We start from the raw sequence: 23,915 nt of genomic DNA on the forward strand, positions 1-23,915 counted from the left end.
GTGTACTCTTTCTATTTACCATGGAAAAAAGCACACTGTACTGTATAGCATTTTTCTAGTCTCGATAGCATACGAGACACCAACATCCAGCATCAAATCATGTTCCGTGCAGTCTCTTGTTTGCATGTTATCTTGTTGGCTAAATTTTATCTGAAAATATACAGTGCATTATGGTATTTAGACATGTGCATATACATTATAGAGAGTTAGGTAAATATGTATATGTGTGTCATGGTATCTTACGTGGTATAGTATATTTCACTTATAATGAATGACTTCTGCCCAAATCGATTTGCGTCCACACTTCCAGAACATAACCCGGACGCAAGTTGCTGCATGGCTGTATTATTACTTATTACTGTATTATTACTTGTCAATGACAATTTACATCATTTTGCTGATGATTGGCAGTAGACTGATTGGACAGATAACATTTGTCCTGGTTCATGTAAATTTGACATACATGGGCAATTTTACACATTTTTGGCATTGAAGTTAACTGGAACAGCTTGACTAGTTCTGGAGTGCAGGTCTTTATTGCCACAACATGGATATTGTCTTGACCTGCAGCCTTTGTGGTATTTTCTGATATCATTAAAACACAAGAACTGTAGATGCTGGAGTTCTGAACAAACAATGAGAGGCTGGAGGGACTCGGCAGGTCTGGCATCATCGATGGAAAGAAATGGAGTGCTAAGATTTTGGTTTGAGACACTTCATTCGAGACTAATTTGATACAGATGAGAGAAAAGATTCATATAGATGGGCTTTATCAAAGAAACATATGATGCACCCACATCTGAAGTTTAAGACACTAATTTCAACTTTAAAGATAAAATGTTTTCTGGATACAAACAATGCTTAAATTAAAATACTTGCCAATGGGACAGTCCACAAATATGTTGTGTGGGGTGATAACCCAACTAACCCAAGAAAAATATAAGATCTATACTAAATTCCAGACGTTAGCTGTCCAAAGGTAGGGATGAGTAGCTAAAGTGAATGGTTTTATTGTAACAAATAATTACCATGTTCAGATGTAATGAAAGTCTTACTTATTCCAGTTTAACTTTGGACTATAAGAGTGGCAGAGGATCACTGTGGTCTTCATTCACCTGTGTGCCCCACAACCCCCCCCCCCACCCCATCAACATGATCTACCAGGATAGTTGACTGAAGAGGCACACAAAAATCATTGAGGAACCCTACCACCCAGCACACAGAATCTTTCAGCTGTTCCCATTGAGAAAGAGATACAAGAGTCTCAGGGCCAGCACCACCAGGCTCAAAAACAGCTTCTTCCAACAGGCAGTAAGAACGCTTAATGATGCTATGAATTGCTCAAACTAACACTAACCATTTTTTAAAATTTATGTACATTTGTCCTGCATATGTATTGGTTGTCTGCATGTGTGTTATATTTGTTTTGTATTCTGTATTGTTTTGCATCAAAAACTGAAGAACACTGCTTCGTTAGTTGTTCTTGCGCTATCAGATGATAAATAAACTTGAATTTGATAATCATAACTGATCAGCATCACCTAGCCATGTTCAGGGAGAAGATAAAGTCTAAAGTCTGTTACCTCTCGGTTCAAGAAGTGTTTTTTTTTTTGGCTATTGAACCTCCCCATCCTATCTTAAAGATAACAGTACATCAAGACCACTTCTGACACAACACATTTTTGTACTCCTGGGACTATTTATTGATTATTTTTCTCTTCCTTTTGGTATTTATTATCCTTTTAAATCTCTTCTCATGTGTTAATTAGAATTAAATATGTGTTATTGTGTCAAGACTTTCATTACATCTGAACATTGCAATTATGTATATAACAATAAACCATTGACCTCTGATCCACTTCTCTACATAAACTATACAACACTGATCCAGCCAGACAAGATGTTCTTGGTAGAGCTCCTGTAGAACATTGAAATGATGGCTGGTAGCCTTGCCTGCTTCAGTCTTCTCAGGAAGTGCAGTCACTGTTGTGCCTTCCTGACAAGTGAGGAGTTGTGGTGTATCCAGAAGAGGTCAGTTGTCACATGGACTATGAGGAACTTGGTGCTATCTACTCTCTCCACTACTGAATTATTAATGTTTAATGGAGGTGTTCGTTTCTGGTCCGCCTGAAGTCCACAATCATCTCCTTCATCTTGACCATGTTGAGACTCAGGTTGTTATTCTTGCACCATATCATGAGATTTTCTATCTCTTCTCTCTAGTGCAACTCATCGCTGTTGTTGATGATGAGGCCAACTGCTGTTGTGTCATTTACAAACTTCATGACTCTTTTGGAGCTGGATCTGGCATTCCAGTCTGTGGTCTTTCTATAAGGAAGTCTAGAATCCAGTTCCAGAGAGGGGTGTTGAGTCCCAGCAAGGACAGCTTCTCCACCATGATTGATGAATGATCAATGAAGTAGATGAACAGCAGCCTGGCGTATGAGGTGTCATTCTCCAGATGGGTCAGGATAGAATGGAGATACAAGACTATAGCATCATCTGTGGAATGGTTTCTTCGATAGGTGAATTGAAATGTGTCTACTGTCTCTGGGAGACAGACACTCAAAGCATTTCATAATGGTGGTCATTGCCATGGAGGTGTTGTCATTGAGGCCTGTTATTGTTGTGCTATTTGATACTGGCATGATGGTGGCTGTCTTGAAACCCATGAGGAAGATGGACTGCTGGAGTGAGGTATTGGAGATGTCTGTAATTCCTCTGTCAATTGGTCTGCATAGTCCTTAGTACCCAACCAGATATGTGTCTGGTCCTGCTGCCTTGTGTAGGTTCACCTTGGATCGGGTTCTCCTCACCTATGCAGAGATCCCGTTCATCGGGGACTTGGAGCTTTCTTCAGCATCAGCCTGTTCTTTTTATCAAACCATGCATAGAAGATGTTCAGTCTGTCCAGAAAGGAGGCGTCATTGTTTTTAACTCACAAGGTTGTCTTATTATCTGTTATTATCTTTGCCACTTGCACCTCGTGTTGCTGGTATCACACAGTTGTCTATGGATCTGTGCATACCAACACTTTGCCTTCCAGATTGCATGGGAAAATTCAGCCGTGTCCGATCTTAGTGACATCTCCTGTCCTAAAGGTTGCATATTGAGCTTTGAGAAGAGCCTGAACCTCTCCATTCAACCATGGTATCTGGTTAGCTCTGGTTGTTGAAGCATTTGATTTCAGTGACATCCTCAATGCACTTGCTGGTGTAGCCAATTACTGAGCTTGTGTATCATTGATATTTACATGATTGTTGTAGGTGGCCACCTCCCTTAAACAGTTCCAGTCCATAGTCTCAAAGCAGTCTTACAGTGCTGATGCTATTGCAACTTACCCCCCCCCCCCCCCACCACCCCAGACACACCCTAATCTCCCTGAAAACTGGCATGGCTTGTTTTGCCAGCAGTCTGTATGCTAGTGTTAGCAGGACAGATATGTGATCTGAGTAACCAAAGAAGGGGTGAGGGGCAGCCTTGTATGCACCAGTGACGTTAATGCACACCCAATCCAGGGTTTTCTTTCCTCTGGTGGTGGTTGTCATGTTGTTGAAACAGTTAAGACTGTTTTCAGGTTGGCGTGGTTGAAATCACCCACTACAATCATGGCAACATCAGAGTAGGATGTCTGGGCTTCGCAAATGGCCGTCTTATTAAATAGGTGTGGACATCTTCAATGGCCAGGAAGTTGGTGCCTGTGATGGACTTGGTGATACCTGCCAATTTTTACAGCTTTATATATATATATACACACACACTTTCTAACCTGGAGAGGTTCCTTAGAATATTCCAAGATATACAGAATCTCATCAAACTGCTTAGAATGTACAGGCATTGGTATTCTTTCTTCAATATCTCCTAGACATGCTGGTCTTTGATGATCTGTGGATGCCTTGCCACATATCAGAGAAGCTCTCTCCAAACGCCACCAAACAGTGCTGTTTGCAGTTGAATAATGAGCCTTGTCAGTGGCTTCAGACCTTTCTCTGTCAGAACGATGTGGTGGTCCATGCCTTTCCCACTTTCAAAACAAAAGTCGCGCACAGGCAGCTTTCACTAAAGACAAGTCATCATCTTTCTCAAGGGACTGTTGAAGAAGAATGGTCCTGCTCTTAAAAAAAAACTAGCTGAACATTTTCCACAGGCATAACATGATAAAATTGAGCGATGCATCCTTATCAATACCCTTACCCGAACAAACTGGCACAAAAACGTTATAATTACTAATGAAACAATACTCTAGTTTCAATCGTTATTCAAGGAAAGGCGAAACAAAAATGGAGAGATCCCTTCGTTTAAAAGGGATGTTGGTAGGCTCGGTTGAAATTCTATCTGAAATAATATGAATATTTAGAAATTAGGCAATTAGATCATTAACTTTGTATGGAGAGTTCAACCAATACCTGTAAACACCCAGGCAAACTGGCGTTGATTTGAACGACAACTAATAAATAGCAATTCAAGGATCACGCCGATTTCTTTGTTACAGATTATTGTTGTTTTATTGCGCTACGTTGTTACTTAGCAACCCAGCAGCGGCATAGACGATTTGACGACATTCTGTCTTCATCCAGCAATCCAATTGTGGTCATTTCACCAGGTTCTCTGGCTGAAGCACCATGACGTAATCACCTCGATTCATTTGTTCATAAACAATTTGACCAAATTTATGTCAAGCGTAACTAGAGTGAACGAAAGAGAATTATACGGCTTAACTGGTTAGCATTTTGAATATATACAGTAAAAATCCGTACGTTTTAGCGGCATATTGGGTTTTTATTCCAACCGCATCTTGTGTGGTTCTTCAGATATCCGGAATCTAGTCATGGAATCGATTCTTACTGGGACAAATGTTGAGCAGATGGGTTGTGGTGGCAAGAAGTGCTTGGGGACAACAGGTGGGACCAGGTCCTGGGGGAATGTCTTATTTCTCACCAACAGGCATCATAAATTACACCGAGCTCACAAGGTTTTGGCTTTTAACGAAGTTCCACCTTTGGCGTCAGTATCTTTCTTCTTGGTCAATACCATATTTTTTAACCCCACTGCTGAAGACATTCAGCCCCTCCTCGGCCATTTTGCATCAAATAACATTTCATTTTAATTATCCTGTGCTCAGATCGTCATTGGGTCCATACAATGAAAACAATCGGGAGGAATCGGATCTGGTTCAGTGCGTCAACAAACGCTAGAAGGCGCAGTTTGGCCACTCCTTGGCGCAACATCCCAGCGCCTGGGATCTGCGTTTGGAAGATTTTCCCCCAGTGAGATAAGAGTTGTTTGAGACCAGTAGCCACTCTCTTTTCAACCACTGAAGACGCACGCTATTGTCTGGCGACTCTTCCTAAGTCTTTGCTGGGGCTCATTTCATCTCGAGCCGACTCGCCATAATGTCCACTTTCCGACGGCCGGTGTTTCCAGCTCCTCTCGGCCTCTTGTCATTCGAATCATTTCCATCGAAGGCTTAGCAGCAGCAGTTGGGTTGAGATCATTTAATCGCCGCTGAGGTCCACCTTATTGGAAAGAGTGATTCTTTGAAGCGGCTTCGGCTCCAAGTTTGTGGTCCGAAGGAGCTGTCACTCGTGGCAAGGTATTGAGCCGAGCCCATGTGTAACCTATTGTTGTTGGTCTTGTCATGTTGCTGCCGGAGAGAGGAGGGCGCCTTTGAACAATAGAGGACAAATGCAGAGACTTTTGGTCGAGCACGGCTCTCCCCACATCACCACTACCTAACAGCAGCTGACAGCCGGCGCTGAAAATGGAGCTCAGCCTGTAGTAGGAGTGGATGTAATTCTTTTATATTTCCTTCATTGGGTGAACGATGAATTCCGCAGAAGGGGCAGACGAATGCGTCAATGATGGTGACATCGCCGCATTTTTCAAGACAGGTAAGAGGGAAGGTTCTGATTTGGGGGAAAAGATGGGTTTGTGAGGATGCGAGAGAAGTGATTTGGGTCTCCAGCAGTTACTCTCGCAATTCACCAGTTTGCTGTCAGGCCGACTTGCGTATAGGTTGTGAACATTAAACAATGAAATGTTTTCAGGAAATCTGATCCAGCGGAATAAAACCGTGAGCAACGTGTCTGACATCTGTCATTCAGATAACGGTCATTTAATTATTCTGACCTAGTTCTAAAGACGGAGTGATTTTATCATTCTAAACGGAAAAGTATTTCTGATGTGTTGCCATAAGACCACTACTGCTCTGTCGGGCCAACTCCGTGGAATCAGCTCAATGGCGCTTTGTGGTTCTTCGGAAATCAAGATCGAATCGTTAGAATTTGTGACAAATTATTGTCTTGTGCAAATTCACACGCTACGGAAAATTTAACCGATTAATTATTATTCATCCTGAAAGCATAGTTTCGTGTCATATATAGAGATGTATGTATTTTAATAGTTTTGCAAAGAAAAAAAACATATCAAGTTTATTTTAATAAATGCAATAATTTTATTCAAGCAGTGTGTGTTTTTGATGCACGCTGTACCGTTTTTACTGTTCAGAGAGCTGCTATCGATCTGCAACTCAAATAGCCAATAAAATATTCACTCCGCACACTGCCTTGTAAGATGTGTTGCTTGAATCGGGGGGTCCTCCTTCACCACTCATTTATGGACGAGCTCTTAGAGAAATTTTGTGATCAATAAGACAACTTTCAGGGATGCACTCAGCAAATGAATTGGGATAGCAGCCTAAATTTTTCCATCTTCAAAATACTAACGTCTGGCCCATCATATCTTCCTGACTGTTAACATCACTGGTACATGGAGCTCTACAGGGTCACCAATTATGACATCATTGATACTAAACAGCGATATAATAATTTTAGGGGATGAAATTGTCTTCAGCTGTTTATTTCTAACCCAGCCCAGTACAAAGTGTTTCTGGTATCCTGGAGTGGAGGTGAAGGTTATTTAGTAATATTCTCCTTTCCCCACCCCACTAAATGTTTAATAGATTTTTTGAAAAAAAAGCTCTTGCATTCATGGTGTGGATTTTTTTTGCATTTACTAAAAAAACAGCTGTTCTAAATTTGTGCTTCATGTAATTGCTTTCTGAGTTTTTTTATATATGGTAGTCCAGACTCAGGTGTGACAGTTGACAAAGAGCAACCCTGTTTTATCTTTATTTGTTTCATTCAGTGGATGTCAATGCATAACGGCTGCTGCTATTTATGCAGACAGTTATACAGGAGATTCTGATCTTGTCATATTCCAGGACTTAAATTTTATTAAGAATCTCAAATTAAATTATTTAAATTCTAACTCAGTGGATTACTTAACATTTGAGACTTTGTTCTCATGCTTATAGGTCAAGATTCATTTGGACTTCGATTGTAAACTAATCTGCCAGTAATTTTTATGATTTTCTGTCACCTGCGATGATTATTCAACCATTCTTTAGCATTAGTTTGGTTGGGTTTCCAACACCACTAATAAGATTCATTAGTTGTAGACGAAAATGAAATTGTACGGTAATACTTCACAATTAGTATTAAGGCGGGAAAATCGAACTATGTTTGAAGCTCTGCTTGTAGCACTGAATACCAATTGAAGTCGTGAATAATTTCCTGAGTGATGCTCTAATTGTAGTAAAACCACACAAAAATGCTGGAGGAACTCCAGGAGGTCTTGCAGTGTCCTGATCAGTTTTAACTGATAAATTTTGTAAACAATTGTAACCATTCGAATGGTTACAATTCTAATACAGCAATGAAAATAGATTATTATGATGGGATTATGTGCTTCCAGAGTAATGATCAGACACAGGTGTTGATAAAAATTTGGTACATTGCATTGGTAAACATGATTGCAGTTGATTGAAAATAGATGTTTTGTGTGCCTTATATAAATGCTGTTAATGATTATAAATACTTGATTTTAGTACCATCATTCATTGTTGTTATCAGCCTTGCAATATTTATGATATATTTGTTTTGTTTAAGTGGCAAATTTAATATTACTCAAAGTAATCTACAAAGATGAAGATTTTTTTAAATGTTCAACTTAATAGTATAATACATACAGTTTAGCATATTCATTTCCTAATTTACTTTAGCCAGGCATATTTTTTGTTTACTCAGCAATAGGATTCCATAAATATAATTGGCATTTCCATTATGTACACTCACTTACTGTAACTACTACTTTAGACATGTTCTAACTTTTATTTATGTCCTCTTTCCAAACTTCTTCATTATTCATGCTCAATTTTCACATCAATCAGTTAACTAATTTGTGGACTGCACTGATTCTGTCTCACTAGGTAGTGCTATGGCAGTGGTTCTCAACCTTTTTCTTTCCACTCACATACCACTTTAGTATTTCCTATGCTATAGGTGCTCTCTGATTAGTAAGGGATTGCTTAAGGTGGTATGTGGATGGAAAGAAAAAGTTTGAAAACCACTGTTTTAATCGTACCTAATTGACTTGTTATGAGCACAATTTCATAACTCCAAAGGCATGTTGGCCTTCATAAATTAAAGTATTGAGTATGGGAGTTGGGATGTTATGGTAAAGTTGTATGTCATTCATGAGGGCAAATTGGGAGTATTATGTGCAGTTTACGTGTATATTTACCCCCTCCATAAATCTTCGTCCGTGAAGCCAAGCCAAAGAAGAGAAGGTCACTTAACTACAAAAAAGATATCAACATGATTGAAGAAGGCAGAGAAGATTCACAAGTACGTTGCTGGGACTCGAACAGTAATTACAAAAGGTTAAATAGGTTAGGAGTTTATTCCATGGAGCACCAGAAAATGAGGGGAAATTTGATGTATGCAAAATTATGAGGCATGTAGACAGAGTAAGTACAAGCAGGCTTTTGACATGGAGCTTAGATGAGACAAGTACTAGAGGACATGGGTTGAGGGTGGAAAGGGGAAATATTTAAAGGGAAATTTCTTCATGCAGAGAATAGTGAGAGTGTAGAATAAGCTTCCGGCTGAAGTGGTGAATGCAGGCACGATTTCAGATCTATTGTTAGAGTACATACATGACATCACAAACAAAGCTGAGATTCCTTTTTCCTGCAGGCGCAGCAGAATTCCCTCTAATTGGTTGTGCAAAAAAATAAACTGCACACAGCATGAGCATGAAAACGATCAAAAGAACTGTAGATTTCAAGATTTAAAGAAAAATATTGCATTTGTACATGGATGTACAGATACATGGATATGGGCAGGTCATTGAGGCTTGCCAGAATAATACTTTGGCAGGAACTAGATTGGCTGAAGAGCCTGTTTCTGTGCTGTTGTGCTCTATGGTCCTATCGTTCTATAACATGCAACATTGCATGTTGCTCTAGTTAAGTATGTCTGTACTTTGGCTACATTGAACCGTCATTCCAAACTTGCTCTCTTCTAGGTGCAAAAGGTAAAAGTGCAGGATAGTTTTTCCTGATATTGCAAGTTTTTCTGAGCTATGAAGGACTGCAGATCCAACTTTTCTACAAGTTAGAACATTACAAATTCAAGACAAAATCACTTAATCTTGGCTTACATTGGATCCTGGATACAAGTAATCAGATGAAGCATTCAACCAAAACCTCAATTTTCCTTCAAGATTTATGTAAATAATGCCATTAAACTATTTCAATAAAGAGCAGGATAGCTATTTCTTGTATCCTAGCCAATTTGCACATCCATCTTTATGACAACAAGGTTATTGACCTAATCGATAAAGCAATTGCAATATTTTTCTTGCAGATATATTTTAATGAACTTGTGTATTTACTGGATAAGTCTTTCTGATCTAATTCAAAGTGGTATGGGTTTCAAATTTGCACATTCAGTTATTACTAATATGACAGAGTATATAGATATGTTTTTGGGAGATAAATTGGGAAAGGTTTGTTAGAGTAGTTCACTTACAAACACTTTAAAATTGATTTTATTTGAAACACTGGAGCTCTGCTAATGTTAGACGATTGGCTCCACAGCTTTTGCAGGAGCTTTGGAGAGTGCCCAAGAGACTTCACTAATGGATTGTGTTTACAAAAAGGCAATAGATGAAAGAGCTTGTCAGAGCCGCTTCAGTCTGGAACTGTTCTAGGAGGGTCATGTGGTTTGGCAAGCAGAGAGCGAGAGAGAGAGAGAGAGACACACACACACTCACACACACACACACAGATCACTTCTACAGTGTTACAACCAGCAGAAGCAGCTGGGACTGGAACAGAACAAGCTGGCAAGCTAGTGAAAAGCCCCATTTGGAAGATAGGTTCTTATTTCAGGCTGGTCAAAGCCCTTGTGGTTCATGCAAGAGGAGAGGTCTGGCTGTTTAATGTTTCACTTGAAATAAGAAAAACGAAAAGGAACTCTTTGGTGACCTGAAAGAAAGAGGCTATCATCTGGAGAACTGTGAACGGGACAAGTTATGTCAGCAAGACACTGAAGTGGCTGATTAAAAAGGTATCAGTTGTGGATGTCCTGGAACAAAAAGTCTCTCTCTAAACCAACAAGAACCTTCCTGAGCAGTAACCATTTACCTTTCAAGCACAAAAGCCTGGTAAATTTTATAAAAGTTAAATTCTGTGCACAGTATAAGAATTGCCTGCAACCAGTGAACTTGGAGGAATAAGAAGTGAAATTGGACTTTGAACCAAAGAACTTTTCTGAACTTATGCACGCACGCACACACACACACACACACACACACACACAACATACACACATACATGTGTGCTTAGAATTAGAAGGGGGTTAAGTTAGGTTAAGTAAGTCATTAGTGATAAGTTAAAGTTTGATTCTATTTTCATGCTTAAAGATAATTAAAAGCAACTTTTGTTTAAGTAACCATTTGTCTTGGTGACTATCTATTGCTGCTGGGTTTTGGGATCCTCTGGGCTCGTAACACAAAAAATCATTTTATTTTTGTGTTCGGCAAAAATAGAACAAAAAAATTACAATTCCTGCTACAGTAAGGTCTTTATGAGCTCATGGACATATCCTTCACATCCACTACCAGGCCATTTGATTTATTGAAAAACAGCTCAGAGCAAATAATGCACAAACTCCATACTTGGGGTCAGGATGAAGATGAACATTTGTTTTCAAAGTTACAAATATGTACATTGTGGTACCTTTGTTCATTTAGAAAAATAATTTTGCATTATCACAGTTTATCAACTAGGAAGTATGAGTCAATTCAATAAATTTTTTTACAAGTTTTATTTTTTAAATCTGGTCATACAGTAAGTTAACAGGCCCTCCCAGTCCATAAGCCCATGCCACCCAAGTACACCAATTAGCCAACAAACCCCACATGGTTTTGAAGATTGGAAGGAAACCAGATCACCTGGAGGAAACCTTTGTGGTCACGGGGAGAACGTAAAAACTCCTTACAGAGAGCGCCAGTTTCAAACCCAGTTTGCTGGCTCTGTAATAGCATTGCACTAACCACAATATTTTGAAAAATGCAACAGTAGGGTACTATATTTGATGATTACTGAAAATAAAGTTGGTTAAAATATGTAATGAGAGGGCTGTCATACTGAGAAAGACTAAAAACTCTCAGCCAATATTCTTTGAAATTTAGCAGAATTACTTAAACCCATAAGATCCTAAGGGAGCTTGGGAGGTTAGATACTGGATTTTTTCATTAGTTAGAGAGTGTTAAATAAGGGGGCATAAGTACATGATAAGATTCCAAACCTTTAAAACTGAGATATATCAAAATGACTTCTTGAAGAAGTGATGGATCTCTCACATTCTCTGTCCTGTTGAGTGAAAAACCCCAGCAATTGCAAGCAAAGAGCTTACTAGATTCAGCAAAATTAGAATGACACTTCATTCATGACTCATGGAAATCTGAGGGTAAAAGGGAGTATCCATTCAAGTGCAAAACCAGCTGGTAGAGTAGATCAGAAGTGAAAGGTGCAGGCTATGCATTTTCTTTACAACAATCAGCAAGCATGATGGTACTCCCAATTAAGAATGTCTGATCTTTTTGACCATATTTTCAGATTTTTATGCAAAGGTTCCAACATTCATTTAAACATTTTCCAAAAAGAAATTATTGAAAAACTAATTTTAATTTTATTACAAAGTGTATTCCCAGAAAAGACTAAGCTCAAGTGTGAAAGATGCTGTAGTTAAGGGTGGCCAACCTTTTAATTTTGGCCCACAAGTACATAACGGGAACGCAGGTTAATTTGGCAGCACGGAATCATGGGCCAAAATGGCCTGTTGCCGTGCTACGTCTAAATTAAAAATTAAAAGTTTGGGCACCCCTGATATAGAGGCTCTTTCCAAGATCTGCACTATCAACAACACTAGGGAAGAAAATGGGAAAGGAAAGAACCATGATAGTTGCAGGTTTTAAGGAAAATTGGAGTTTCAGAATTTACATAATATAATTATCATTAGTCTTCTCGTCACAAAAAGACGAACTGCCAAGCAAGATAAAATGAATTGCTTTTCAGAAACATTTATTTTTGCCATGATTAGATAATCCTCTTAAAGCTTCTTTCACTATCCTTGCAGCCCTGCTGCTTTATCATATCCAATTAGCCATCTGCCATCTCTGTGTTACCTCCTGATGGAACAGACTACTATCAGTAAATGAGTATAGGCAGTCCGTCACCCAAACTATTGTTCTGAACCAATAATACTTTGCAAAATACAGATTGCCAATTGCAAAATGTGAATGGGAATGACCTTTCCACACCCACCTTATATAAACTCCAAAAAGATGCCAAGACCAAATTACAAGCAGCCCATTTTATGAAAAAATGATAAAGACTCTGACTATACTCTCTAAACCACAGTGCAGTTCTTCTGTAAATCGTCACTTAATAAATGTCAAGAAAAAGAATTAATTGGGAATAGAGTAAACATCCTACATTAAATGGTAAAATGTGACATTTCTTAAATAGAATTGAACAATACTAAAGCAAGACCATGGTAATCCCTGTCATGTGGGCAGTAAACATTTGGTTGCCTGACAATAGGGAAAAATTCAATATGGTTGAGTTTAGTTTCCCAAATGATGAGTGTTTATTTTTCACATTATATAAACACTGAAAACATATTTGTATACCTTAAAAGTATTTCTATGTAGTTTCTTTTTCATTGCATTATTTTAATCAACTTTATTTCTAGAAATCATACAATAAATTACCTCATTGTTGTATTTTGCTAAATATTGTTGTTAGTGCAACACTATTAAGCACTAGTGACCTAGGTTCAAATCTGGAACTATCTATAAAGAATTTTAACATTCTTTCTGTGACCGCTTGCATTTCCTCCAGGTGCTGCGATTTTCTTCCATGCTTCAAAAACATTCAGGATCTGTAGATTCTCCAGGATAATTCCTGGCTCATCCCAAGAATTAGCCTGGAAAATCTCTTTTACGCTGCTTCCAACTTTACAAGATTTCTTGGGTAAGGGGAACCAACATTCAATACCTTTGTTGTTATGAACGATTGTTGATTTTTTTTGGCATAGGGAGAAAGAGTTGATGGAGTCTTCTATTCTTAAACATTTCCACAATGAACCTATTAAGGTCATGTTTTTCCTCACCAAAGTCTTAGTTGCTGAGAAATAATCAAATATTTATGATTGAGAAATCATGATATACTAGTCTGTAGGAGTTATTGTACAGATGAGAGGGATCTAGTAGATGCAGATCATATGGATTTTTGGCTTTTGCTAAGTTCCCACACAAGAATTAGTCTTAATTATAAAATTTTATGAAGAGCTCTCTTCAATAAATCCTTATAACATGCAAAAGGAGTAGATATTCAGCTTCTCAAGCTAGTGCTGTCTGACTCCATCCCTTGAAATTCTATGCTGTCTCTGCCCATTGTGCATGAGAAATGTGCTTTTTACTTCAATGTGGAAAGTAATATTGTGTTTTTAGTTTGAGGAGTGCAATTCTGTACTGCCTTCATACCAGGCAGTGATGCAACCAGCCAGAATGCTCTGTAGAAGTTTTCGACTGTCTTCGGTGACATACTAAATCTTCTCAGACACCTCACAAAGTATAGCCACTGGTGAGCCTTCTTTGTGATTTCATCAACGTGGAGCCTCCAGGACAGATCCTCTGATCCTGACACCCAGGAATTTGAAGTTCTTGACCCTTTCCACCACTGAGCTCTTGATGAGGACTGGGTCATATTCCCCGACTCCCTCCTGAAGTCCACAATCATCTCCTTGGTTTTGCTGACATTGAGTGCAAGGTTGTTGTCATTACACCATTCAATGAGCTGATCTATCTCCCTCCTGTACGCTTCCTCATTGCCATTTGTGATTCTGCCGACAACTGTGATCTCATTGGCAAACTTGTAGATGGCATTGGAATTGTGCCTGGACACACAGTCATGGTGTATAATGAGTAGAGCAGTGGCTAAGCACACATCCTTGGGGTACGACTGTGTTGATAATTAGTGAGGAGGAGATGTTTACAATTTGTGATGACTTTGGTCTTCCGATGAGAAAATCAAGGATCCAGTTGCAGGGGTGGGGGGGGGGGGGGGGGGGAGGTGGTGGTTAAGAGGCCTAGAGTTTGTAGCTTCTTGACCAGCACTGAGGGAATAATGGTATTGAAGGGTGAGTTGTAGTCTATGAAGGCACCAACTCTCAGGACAAGAATAAACTCCAGAGGGTTGTTAACTTGGCCTGCGACATCACAAGCACCAGACTTCACTCCATTGAGGATATCTACATGAGGTGATATCTTAAAAAAGCAGGCTCTGTCATCAAAGACCCCCCCCACCATCTAGACCATGCCCTCTTCACTCTGCTACCATTGGGGAAAAGGTACAGGAGGCTAAAGACGAGTACTCAGCATCACTAGGACAGCTTCTTCCCCACTGCCATCAGATTCCTGAATAATCAATTAACCAAAGATACTAGCTTACTTTTCATGCACTTTTATTTTTATTGTTGATAGCAATGTCTTAAGGTGGTTATAACATGAAATTTTGCACTATGATCCTGCCACAAAACATTGAGAATAATTTCAAGGACCTGCTGGTATTGATACATTAGGGTTTGGGATTATTAATACATATGGGATAATTGATAACACTGGCAATTTCCATTGCATTCTCATCACCAATAGGTTCAATCATGAAATTTATTGTATGTGATTGCTTAAAGTACAACTATCTCAGCAGGCAGGTCACCTGATTAGTCATGTATTTGAGCAATATCTGGAATGGCTAAAGAGATGTAATCATCTGAGGGACTTTATGCTCCATTTCTACAGTAGTCTTTGCACTAATGATATGACTAGTCAAGCTAACATAAAAATATAAGAAATCGGAGAGGAGAAGGCCATCTGACTTGTTGAGCCTGCTCTGTTATTCATTAAGATTATGGCTGATCTGGGTATGAACCAAGTTGCAATTATCTGCCTGCTCCACATAACCCTTAATTCCCCTACTCTTCAAAAATCTATCTGTGCCTTGTATACCTTTTATGAGGCAGTTAACTCTGCTTCCTTGGACAGAGAATTCACAGATTCACTACTTTCCGGTAGAAGCGATTCTTCCTCATCTTTGTCTTAAATGTACTTCCCTGTACCTTGAGGCTATGTACCTTGAGTTCTAGTGTCATCTGAATTAACCTTCCTGTTATTTAGTTATGTAATTAACTCAATTTTATGTCTCCATAAGATCCTCCCTCATCCTTCTAAACTCCAGTAAGGATAAATCAGGCTACCAAATCTCTTCTCATCAGATAACTCATTCATTTCTGAAATCAACGTGGTGAACCCCCTTCGCACTGCTGTGAAACCTGTACACATTTTCTCAGGTAAGGAGATCAGAACTGCACACACTACTCCAGGTACATTCTCATCAATATCTAAAACTAACATTGTTGATGTAAGTTTAATAAAAAGACATCAGATCAGAATTAGTGGGCATCAAGCTGTGGGCAATACTCATTTATCTTTGCAAGTCAACTTGATGATTAGGTCTGAGATTAGAAGTATCCCATATCGCCATATGACAAAGGCTGGGAGAGACAACATCATGGAGAGGAAGCACACTATTGCTGGACTATTTAATCTAAAAGATTAGTTTTAATGACCTTTCAACTCCTTATAATTGTCAAATGTGAGATATCTACAGATGAGCAGTCACTCTGCTAACTGGGCCAATAATTGATTACAAGCCAAAGAATTGATTAGATTGCCTATTGCAGAAGTTGAGTAAAGTGTGAACTGACTTTGTTTTCATGAAATGAATGGCCATGTTTGACTTAATTTATCGGCAATGTATAAAAACTGTGGGGATAGTCACACTGTTACAGAGCATTATCCTGCTGTGTTCTCAGTATTAGTATCTGCCTGTTTCTGTAATGTGGGCGGGCAGAACCTATTTGGCTTCCTTTGAACACGATTGATAAGAGTATTGGCTTGTTTTCAGTTGTAGTTATTGTTTGGCTGACTCTCTGAGGAGATGTCTGCCTATTAATGAGTATAGTTGAGTGCGCCAATGCCTGCCAACATGCTTCAGTGAGTTATACTCTGAAGGGTCTCAGCTTATAGTTGAAGACAGCACCTATAAAATACAAATTAAGATTTGAGTGCTTTCACCTTGGTTCTCTTATGAGGTCATAGTATTTCTTGTGACATAGGTCCACATGTCATGGTATATAGACATCTTATTAAAAATCTCTCTGTAGTTACAATTCAGCACAAAGTTTCATCCTATTTTTATGTCATGTCTGCAAATATAGTTTTTTTTAATTTTTAGAAATGCAGCAAAGTAACAGGCCCTTCCAGCCAACATTGCCCAAATACACTCACATTCAATTAATCCAATAATCCCATACATCTTTGGAATGTGGGAGGGGGCTGGGAGCACCCGGAGGAAACCGACGAAGACATGAATTTGTACGTTGAAGTTTTTTTTTAAAAAAGGTGGAAGTTCTCCCTCTCAATGAACCTTTGAAAGTTTTTGTCGAATGTCATCAAAATTTCCTTGCCAAATTTATGATTTTAATCTGTGTTATCTTTTTTCCTAGCTATTATGAAACCAATGGAGTTTTGGTCAATGGAACTTAAGTGCTCCACCACTCACACCTCAGTCACATGTCTTGCCTCGTTTCTTCAGAGTCAGTTCACCATTGCTTCTTTGCTAATAGGACCATCAACTTATTAAATGAGAAAACTTTCCTGGACATATTTCGTATATTACATCAGGCTAAGCTATTTGAACAGCGAATATCATTTCAGTGATTTGAGAGAAGCATCTATTTCATAAATCTTATTGGCATAATTTTCAGGATATGTTTAAAATGACTACATAAAAATGGATTAACAAGTAAAAAAGTAAAGTTTTCAATAAGAAAGGCTGAAAGTGACAATGTTCAGTTCTTGGGTAGTGTTTACTCATGATATAATATTTTGTGAATATAGTACCTGTAGAACAAATTTACGATTAACAGACTTTAACTCCAGTTGCTTCTGAAGATATTCTAATAACTTACACTGTAAAGTGTGGAAGGGAATGTTTTTGACATTTTGCAGCAAATCATTACCCTTCCCAGCAGTTTTGATTTAAATGAAAAATGAAGTACATATGATAACGACATCAGTCTTTCTTTCCAGTAGGGTATTCATGGACCAAACCAATTGCTTAACCTCCAGCTGCGGTGGTGGAATTTGAACTATGTCATCTGATTATTAATCCAGATCTCAAGTCCTGTAATTTAACCACAAAATTATTATTAACATCTGATTTATATTTGGGGGTTGGTTTTTGAACAGCTGTCCTAAGATATTTATCTGCAAGAGTAAAATGCAGTTTGAAGTTGGAGAGAAACACATTTGCAAATTTCCATTGTAGTATACATTTGAAAGAAATTCTGGGAAGTTTTAGTACAAGGAGGATCCTAACCAAAACATAGATTTTGTGTTTGGAAAGTATCAGGTTCGGTGGGTTCACAGAGAGACAAGTCTGGACACAAGTATTACAATCAAAGATAACGTTATTGAACACACAGGAGATAAACAGGGAAAAACGATATTTAATTTCTTCTCTTTGGCTTGGCTTCACGGATGAAGATTAATGGAGGAGTAATGTCCACGTCAGCTGCAGGCTCTTTTGTGGCTGACAAGTCCGATGCGAGACAGGCAGACGCGGTTGCAAGGGAAAATTGGTGGGTTGGGGTTGGGTGTTGGGTTTTTCCTCCTTTGTCTTTTGTCAGTGAGGTGGGCTCTGCGGTCTTCTTCCAAGGAGGTTGGTGCCCGCCGAACTGTGAGGTGCCAAGATGCACGGTTTGAGGCGAGATCAGCCCACTGGCGGTGGTCAATGGGGCAGGCACCAAGAGATTTCTTTAGGCAGTCCTTGTACCTCTTCTTTGGTGCACCTCTGTCTCGGTGGCCAGTGGAGAGCTCGCCATATAACACGATCTTGGGAAGGCGATGGTCCTCCATTCTGGAGATGTGACTTACCCAGCGCAGTTGGATCTTCAGCAGCATGGATTCGATGCTGTCGGCCTCTGCCATCTCGAGTACTTCAATGTTGGTGATGAAGTCGCTCCAATGAATGTTGAGAATTACTCTACTACTAAATAACTATATAGACATTCACATCAGATCCAGGTTGGACTCCAATACCAATGGCCACCTATATTCTACACAGTATGAGACAAAAGCTATAACAGTGCAAACAGGCACATCAAGTACAAGGGACTCCAATACCGGTGGCTGTATACCCTTCCACACTCTCCTGCACATGGACATACTTCACAAACAGGTAATTTCAAACACACTCCCAATTCCTTGTACCAATGAGGGTGCGGCTCTCTGAAAGCACTGATCTATAGTAGTACTATGATTCAGCTCATAGTGTAGTGCACTTCTTACCCATGACTTCTCCAACAATGTCCATGGTAGTGAAATGGAATGATGTCCAGGGCTTGGACAAAGAGGCAGAGAGAGAAATGTGGTATGCATCGATGTTTATTCTGTTCTGAGCTTGGTGTCTCGCCAATGATGACATTGAATAATTTAAATGAGTCAATGGTAACGTGTGCACTAATAGGTGGTCGGAGTCCAACCATGATTGGCAGGTGATACAACTTCTGAATAAGTTTCAGATAGGGAGGTCATGTGACCCTCTGTAATCCATCATGTTCCAGGCAGGGAGGCAATGTGTTCCTCCACAATCTACAATAGTAACCTTAGTTTCATATTAAAGGCCACATTCAGCATTTCAATCCAAACAGATCTTTGAATGGAATTATAAAATAGTTCAAAAAGCAAATAAAATCATTTTATATATGCTGGGTTCTTGAACATCTTTGATTTTTTAATATATAATACAAATTGAATTTTCAATAGATCTGTCCAAAAACAATAAGTGAAGTAATTGATCTGCATCATTTTTGATTGAGACTCTTGGTAGCAATTTTTTTACAAAATGTATAGCAAGCAATACCTATAGAAATTCAGTGTGAAAAATAAAATCCCACCCCTTTGGTGCACATTTGCACACAATAGATGTGGGAGTCCATAAGTGATGTGCAAAGTACAGCCATGCCTTTGTGATCTCCCATAATTAATATGGGTTCATAATATGGAGTACCACCTGAACTACTGGAGCTATTTTGAGACAGATTACAACGTATGAATGGTGATCTATCAATGGACATAACTACCATGTGCCTCAAAATGACAATGGGACATTGTTCCATCAGACAAGGATACCTGAGACAGAGATGGTGTGTGGTCGCAATTGCCTTTCCTCTGCTCTTCCAACTCCAATATCGAGAGTAAAAAGAATTTAATTTTAGGAATGGTAACCTTGTGACAATTATGAAGGAATTAAGTGGAAAATTCTCTGTCAGACTTGAGAGCTATAGTCCAGGCACATAAATTATATATTAATGATTTGGATGACAGTGCAATTGGCAGTTTGCAGGTTTCACCAAAATTGGTGGTATCATGAAGAAGGTTATCTAAGATTACAGCTAGATCTCGATGAACTGGGAAAGTGGGCCAAGGAATAGCAGATGGAATTTAATTAGGACAGGGACAGTTTGGAAAGTCAAATCATGGCAGGACTTGTACAGCGAATCGTAGGGTCCCAGAAATTGCTGTAGGAAACAAGAGTTGTGAGTGTACACAACCATCTCGATTGGAAAGTGGCAACCAAGATAGATAGGGTGAAAAAGAAAGTGTTTGGTACACATGCCTTCATCAGTCAAGGTATTGAGTACAGGAGGAGGATGTCATGTTACAAGCATTCAAGTCATTAATGATGCCACACTTGGAGTATTGTGTCCAGTTCTGGTCACCTAGCAATAAGAAAGATATCATTAGGCTAAAAATGGTACAGAAAAGACTTGCAAGAATGTTAAAAGGATTGGTAGACAAATTATAAGGAGAGAATGGATAGGCTGTGACTATTCTCTCTCTGGAGTATTGGAGGCAAGGGAGGGAGGGGGAAACCTTGTAGAAATTTATAAAATTATAAGGACCATAGATAAGGAAAATAGTCAGGGCCTTTTTCTCTATGATAGAGGAATTTAAACTAGAGGGTAAACATTTAAGGTGAAAGGGAAATGATTCAAAAGCCACGAGGGCATCTTCTTCACATACAAGCTGGTAGGTATATAGAACAAACTGCCAGAGGAAATGGTAGAAGTGGGAACAATTGTAACATTCAAAAGACATTTACATAGGTTTATGGATAGGAAAAGTTTAGAAGGATATGGGGCAAACACAGCCAAATGAGAACAGTTTGGTCAGCATAGACAAGTTGGGCTAAAGTGACTTTTTAAATGCTGTAGAAATCTATGAGTATAAATAACAGAAGAATACAAGAAGCAGGAGAGGGCCATTCCATTCATGATACAATGAGATCAAGGCCTGATGGTCTCTTCCCCTATCTGTTGCACCAGCTTTTTCACCTTCATTTGTCTAGAATCATATCACCGCTTATTTTACACCCATCCTTGCACACTCTTTAAAATGCCTGCTATCTTGTTTTTTCCCTGTCTTGAAAATCAATCCAAACCTAAAACATAAATTAAGAATTTCTCTTCATGGATATTTCCTGACCTGTTGAGTGCCTCCAGCTTCCCATTGTTTGCTCAAAATTCCAGTATCTGCATTTCTTGTATTTTTTATGAAATAGCTGATGTTTTTCTCAGTGTCACTTTCTACACCAATCCCATGTTCTTTAGTATCTAAAAATATATCCACCTGTTCTTAAATATGCTTATTTCTTGAGCCTCTGCATACCTCATTCATTGAAATAGCTTACTCATTTTACTTAGGCTGCAATCTCTCTGGTGGAAGCATCAACTTCACATCTAACCTGTCAAGTCCCTTTAAGAATTTTTCTATATTTCAACAATACCACTTCTAAATTAAAAAAAGAAAAGAAAGACCTATTTTTCTTTAATCTCTCCTTATGTAATAAAGAGCCATGACAGGAATCAATATTTTTCATATTTGTATTTTCATATATTTTCCTGTGACATGCAGTATAAGGAGGTCCATTTGGTTAATTGAGCCTATGCCAGGTTTCAGTTCCATTCAACCTCTTGCAAACACCTGTGACTTGTTTCCCCACAACAACCCACACACACCTATACATACACTCTTATACTGGGGATAGTTAACATACTAGCATGTCCTTGGGATCTTAACTTTACACTTTAAATTAGAAGTACAGTAAAACTCCAATATCACACTTGAGTATTTAAAAATCCTATGGTTCACTATCCATCTGACTGGATGCTGATTCTCACATTTGCACCATCCCACTAACATATTGTGGCTCTGGTTAATACATCATTCTAAAATATCAGAGTCCTGGTTTCACTCAGCCTTTCACATATTACTCCAGCACCATCAAGGCCCAAACGTGCTAGGTTGTTGGACTTTTATGAGCATGTTTAAGTCAGGAGATTAAATTGTACATAATAGTTCAGATAAAATATTTGCATTTTGCTTCCTAATTGCTTGCTGAATCTCAAAGTTCCAAAAGCCAAAATTCAGATTTATTGTCAGAGTACATACACCTGCAATGACATCACATACAATCCTGAGATTTTTTTTCCTGTGGGTCGAGGCAGTACTGTTACTTACTGGCAGTCCCACAAATAGCAGTCAAGATGATCCATTTACATGGAAACATATAAAGAAAAGTTAATAGACTGTGTAACACAGAGAGAGAAAATAAATCAATAAAGTGTAAAAAGAGTCCTTAAATGAGTCTGATTGAGTTTGTGGTTGAGGAGTCTGATCGTTGAAGGGTAGCAGCTGTTCCTGAACCTGGTGGTATGAGTCTTGTGGCACCTATACCTTTTTCCTGATGGTAACAGCTAGAACAGATCATGTGCTGTGCGGTATGGATCCTTGTTGATTGCTGCTACTCTCCGACAACAGAATTCCTGCAGATATTCTCAATAGTGGGATCGATTTTGCCTGTGATGTCCTCGGTTGTGTCCACTACCTTTTGCATGGCTTTACGCTCAAGGGTACTGATGTCCCCATTATCATGATACAGCTGGTCAACACAATTTCCACTTCACACCTATAGAAATTTGCCAGGGCTTAAGATGTCATTACCAATCCTATGCAAATTCCTGAGGAAGAAGAGGTGATGATGTGCTTTTTTTCATGATGGCAAGTGTGTTGGGTCCACTTAAACTTTCAATGATTTGTATACAGACATCAGCAACCCCTGAACACCAGCATCTGCCACTTTTCACTGTTTAAAAAATCTACAGTATTCCCACCAGTGGAAGACTTCATATTTTTCCACATTACCTTTGATCTGTAATTTCCTAGCCCATTCACTTATTCTATCAAAATCCACTTGAATCTTCCTAAAAGTCTACAATGCCATCTACATTTGGTTTGATCACCACATTTGGATATATTATACTTAAACCATTCATTCATAATCAATGATATAAACAATGAATAACTGAAGTCCCAGCATTGATCCCCGTGGCACGTCTTTGGCCACAGCCTCCCGACTTGAAAATTATCTCTTCATTGCATCTTTCTGTTTTCTATCTGCTAACCAGTCTGAAATCCATACCGGTATATTACTCTCAATACCACACAATCTAATTTTATTTAAAATATCTTGGGTGACATCTTATTGGTTTTCTGAAAGCCCAATGCACCATATCAACTGAACTTGCCCTTTTTTCCTCCTTCTGTATTTGAGTTCATTGTTATTTATAAACTATATATTGCTAATACAGGGTCTCATAATTTGAGAGTGACTACATTTGTGGCTAATTTTTCTTCAATGTACCCATCAGCTTTTGTGCAAAGCTGTTCTTGATCTTACCTGATGTGAGCAATCATTCCTGGCATTATGTACTGCAGGGGTGTCAAACTCAAATTCACGGAGGGCCAAAATTAAAAACTTGGACTAAGTCGAGGGCCGAACTAAATATTTATTGAAAATTTTCAACAACATCTGCATGTTTTCTCTTCTTTCAACATATGTAATGTTAAACTTTTTCTTATTAAAATAAATGTTTAATAATAGTTTTGGATAAACTCTTTCCAGAAGCATTAACAAATAAGAAATAAAATATTCAATAAATAATATTTCTCTATAGAGGATTTGTCAAATGTTGCTAGTGTGCTGTCGAATAGTAAAATCTGAGGGCTATTGAGAATGTGGGAGAATAACATGATTCCTGAAACAATCAAATGGGTGACTGATTGTGGGCATGAACTCTAGCAGGGTTATTTGCCATGCCCTTTTCCCATTGGTACAGATATCCTTTGATTTACACACTTTTCAAGTTTTATGCCTAATGAGCTTGTATCCAGGTGCAGGGCCATTTTTAACCAGGAATATATTTATCACTGTGACATGAAACTATTGGAAGATCATTTTATCCTGAGATTAAAGTTCATAATCCTTACTCAGGCATGTGTGCGGGAGGGCGGGGTTTGTGGGCGATCGGGTT

The 23,915-nt window shown here is 38.7% G+C and overlaps 2 protein-coding genes and 1 long non-coding RNA gene across 19 annotated transcripts in view; 2 read left to right on the forward strand and 1 right to left on the reverse strand.

Annotated features, from left to right (window-relative positions):
* The window catches only part of LOC138762140 (ropporin-1-like), a 94,176-nt gene extending 89,391 nt beyond the window's left edge, over positions 1–4,785 (reverse strand). Inside the window, exon 1 of one of the 2 annotated variants that reach the window (XM_069935602.1) lies at positions 4,758–4,785. In XM_069935602.1, the coding sequence (XP_069791703.1) occupies positions 4,758–4,770 (13 nt within the window). In that variant the 5' untranslated portion in view covers positions 4,771–4,785. Of the gene's footprint in view, positions 1–4,406; positions 4,516–4,757 lie in introns of those variants that run through there. The other variant, XM_069935603.1, reaches the window with a different exon arrangement.
* The window catches only part of LOC138762132 (kalirin-like), an 873,682-nt gene that overhangs the window by 129,371 nt on the left and 720,396 nt on the right, over positions 1–23,915 (forward strand). For 5 of the 16 annotated variants that reach the window (XM_069935550.1, XM_069935561.1, XM_069935566.1 and 2 more), the window contains exon 1: positions 4,562–5,891. The exons of 3 other annotated variants lie outside the window; for them this stretch is intronic. In XM_069935550.1, the coding sequence (XP_069791651.1) occupies positions 5,859–5,891 (33 nt within the window). In that variant the 5' untranslated portion in view covers positions 4,562–5,858. Of the gene's footprint in view, positions 1–4,557; positions 5,892–23,915 lie in introns of those variants that run through there. 8 more of the 16 variants (XM_069935553.1, XM_069935554.1, XM_069935557.1 and 5 more) reach the window with 3 other exon arrangements.
* Positions 16,559–17,324, forward strand: LOC138762142 (uncharacterized). The gene is made up of 2 exons (XR_011356769.1): positions 16,559–16,878; positions 16,983–17,324. It is a non-coding gene; the product is annotated as an uncharacterized lncRNA (long non-coding RNA).

Source organism: Narcine bancroftii, chromosome 4 (assembly GCF_036971445.1).
Source record: "Narcine bancroftii isolate sNarBan1 chromosome 4, sNarBan1.hap1, whole genome shotgun sequence".
Lineage (NCBI taxonomy): Eukaryota > Metazoa > Chordata > Chondrichthyes > Torpediniformes > Narcinidae > Narcine > Narcine bancroftii.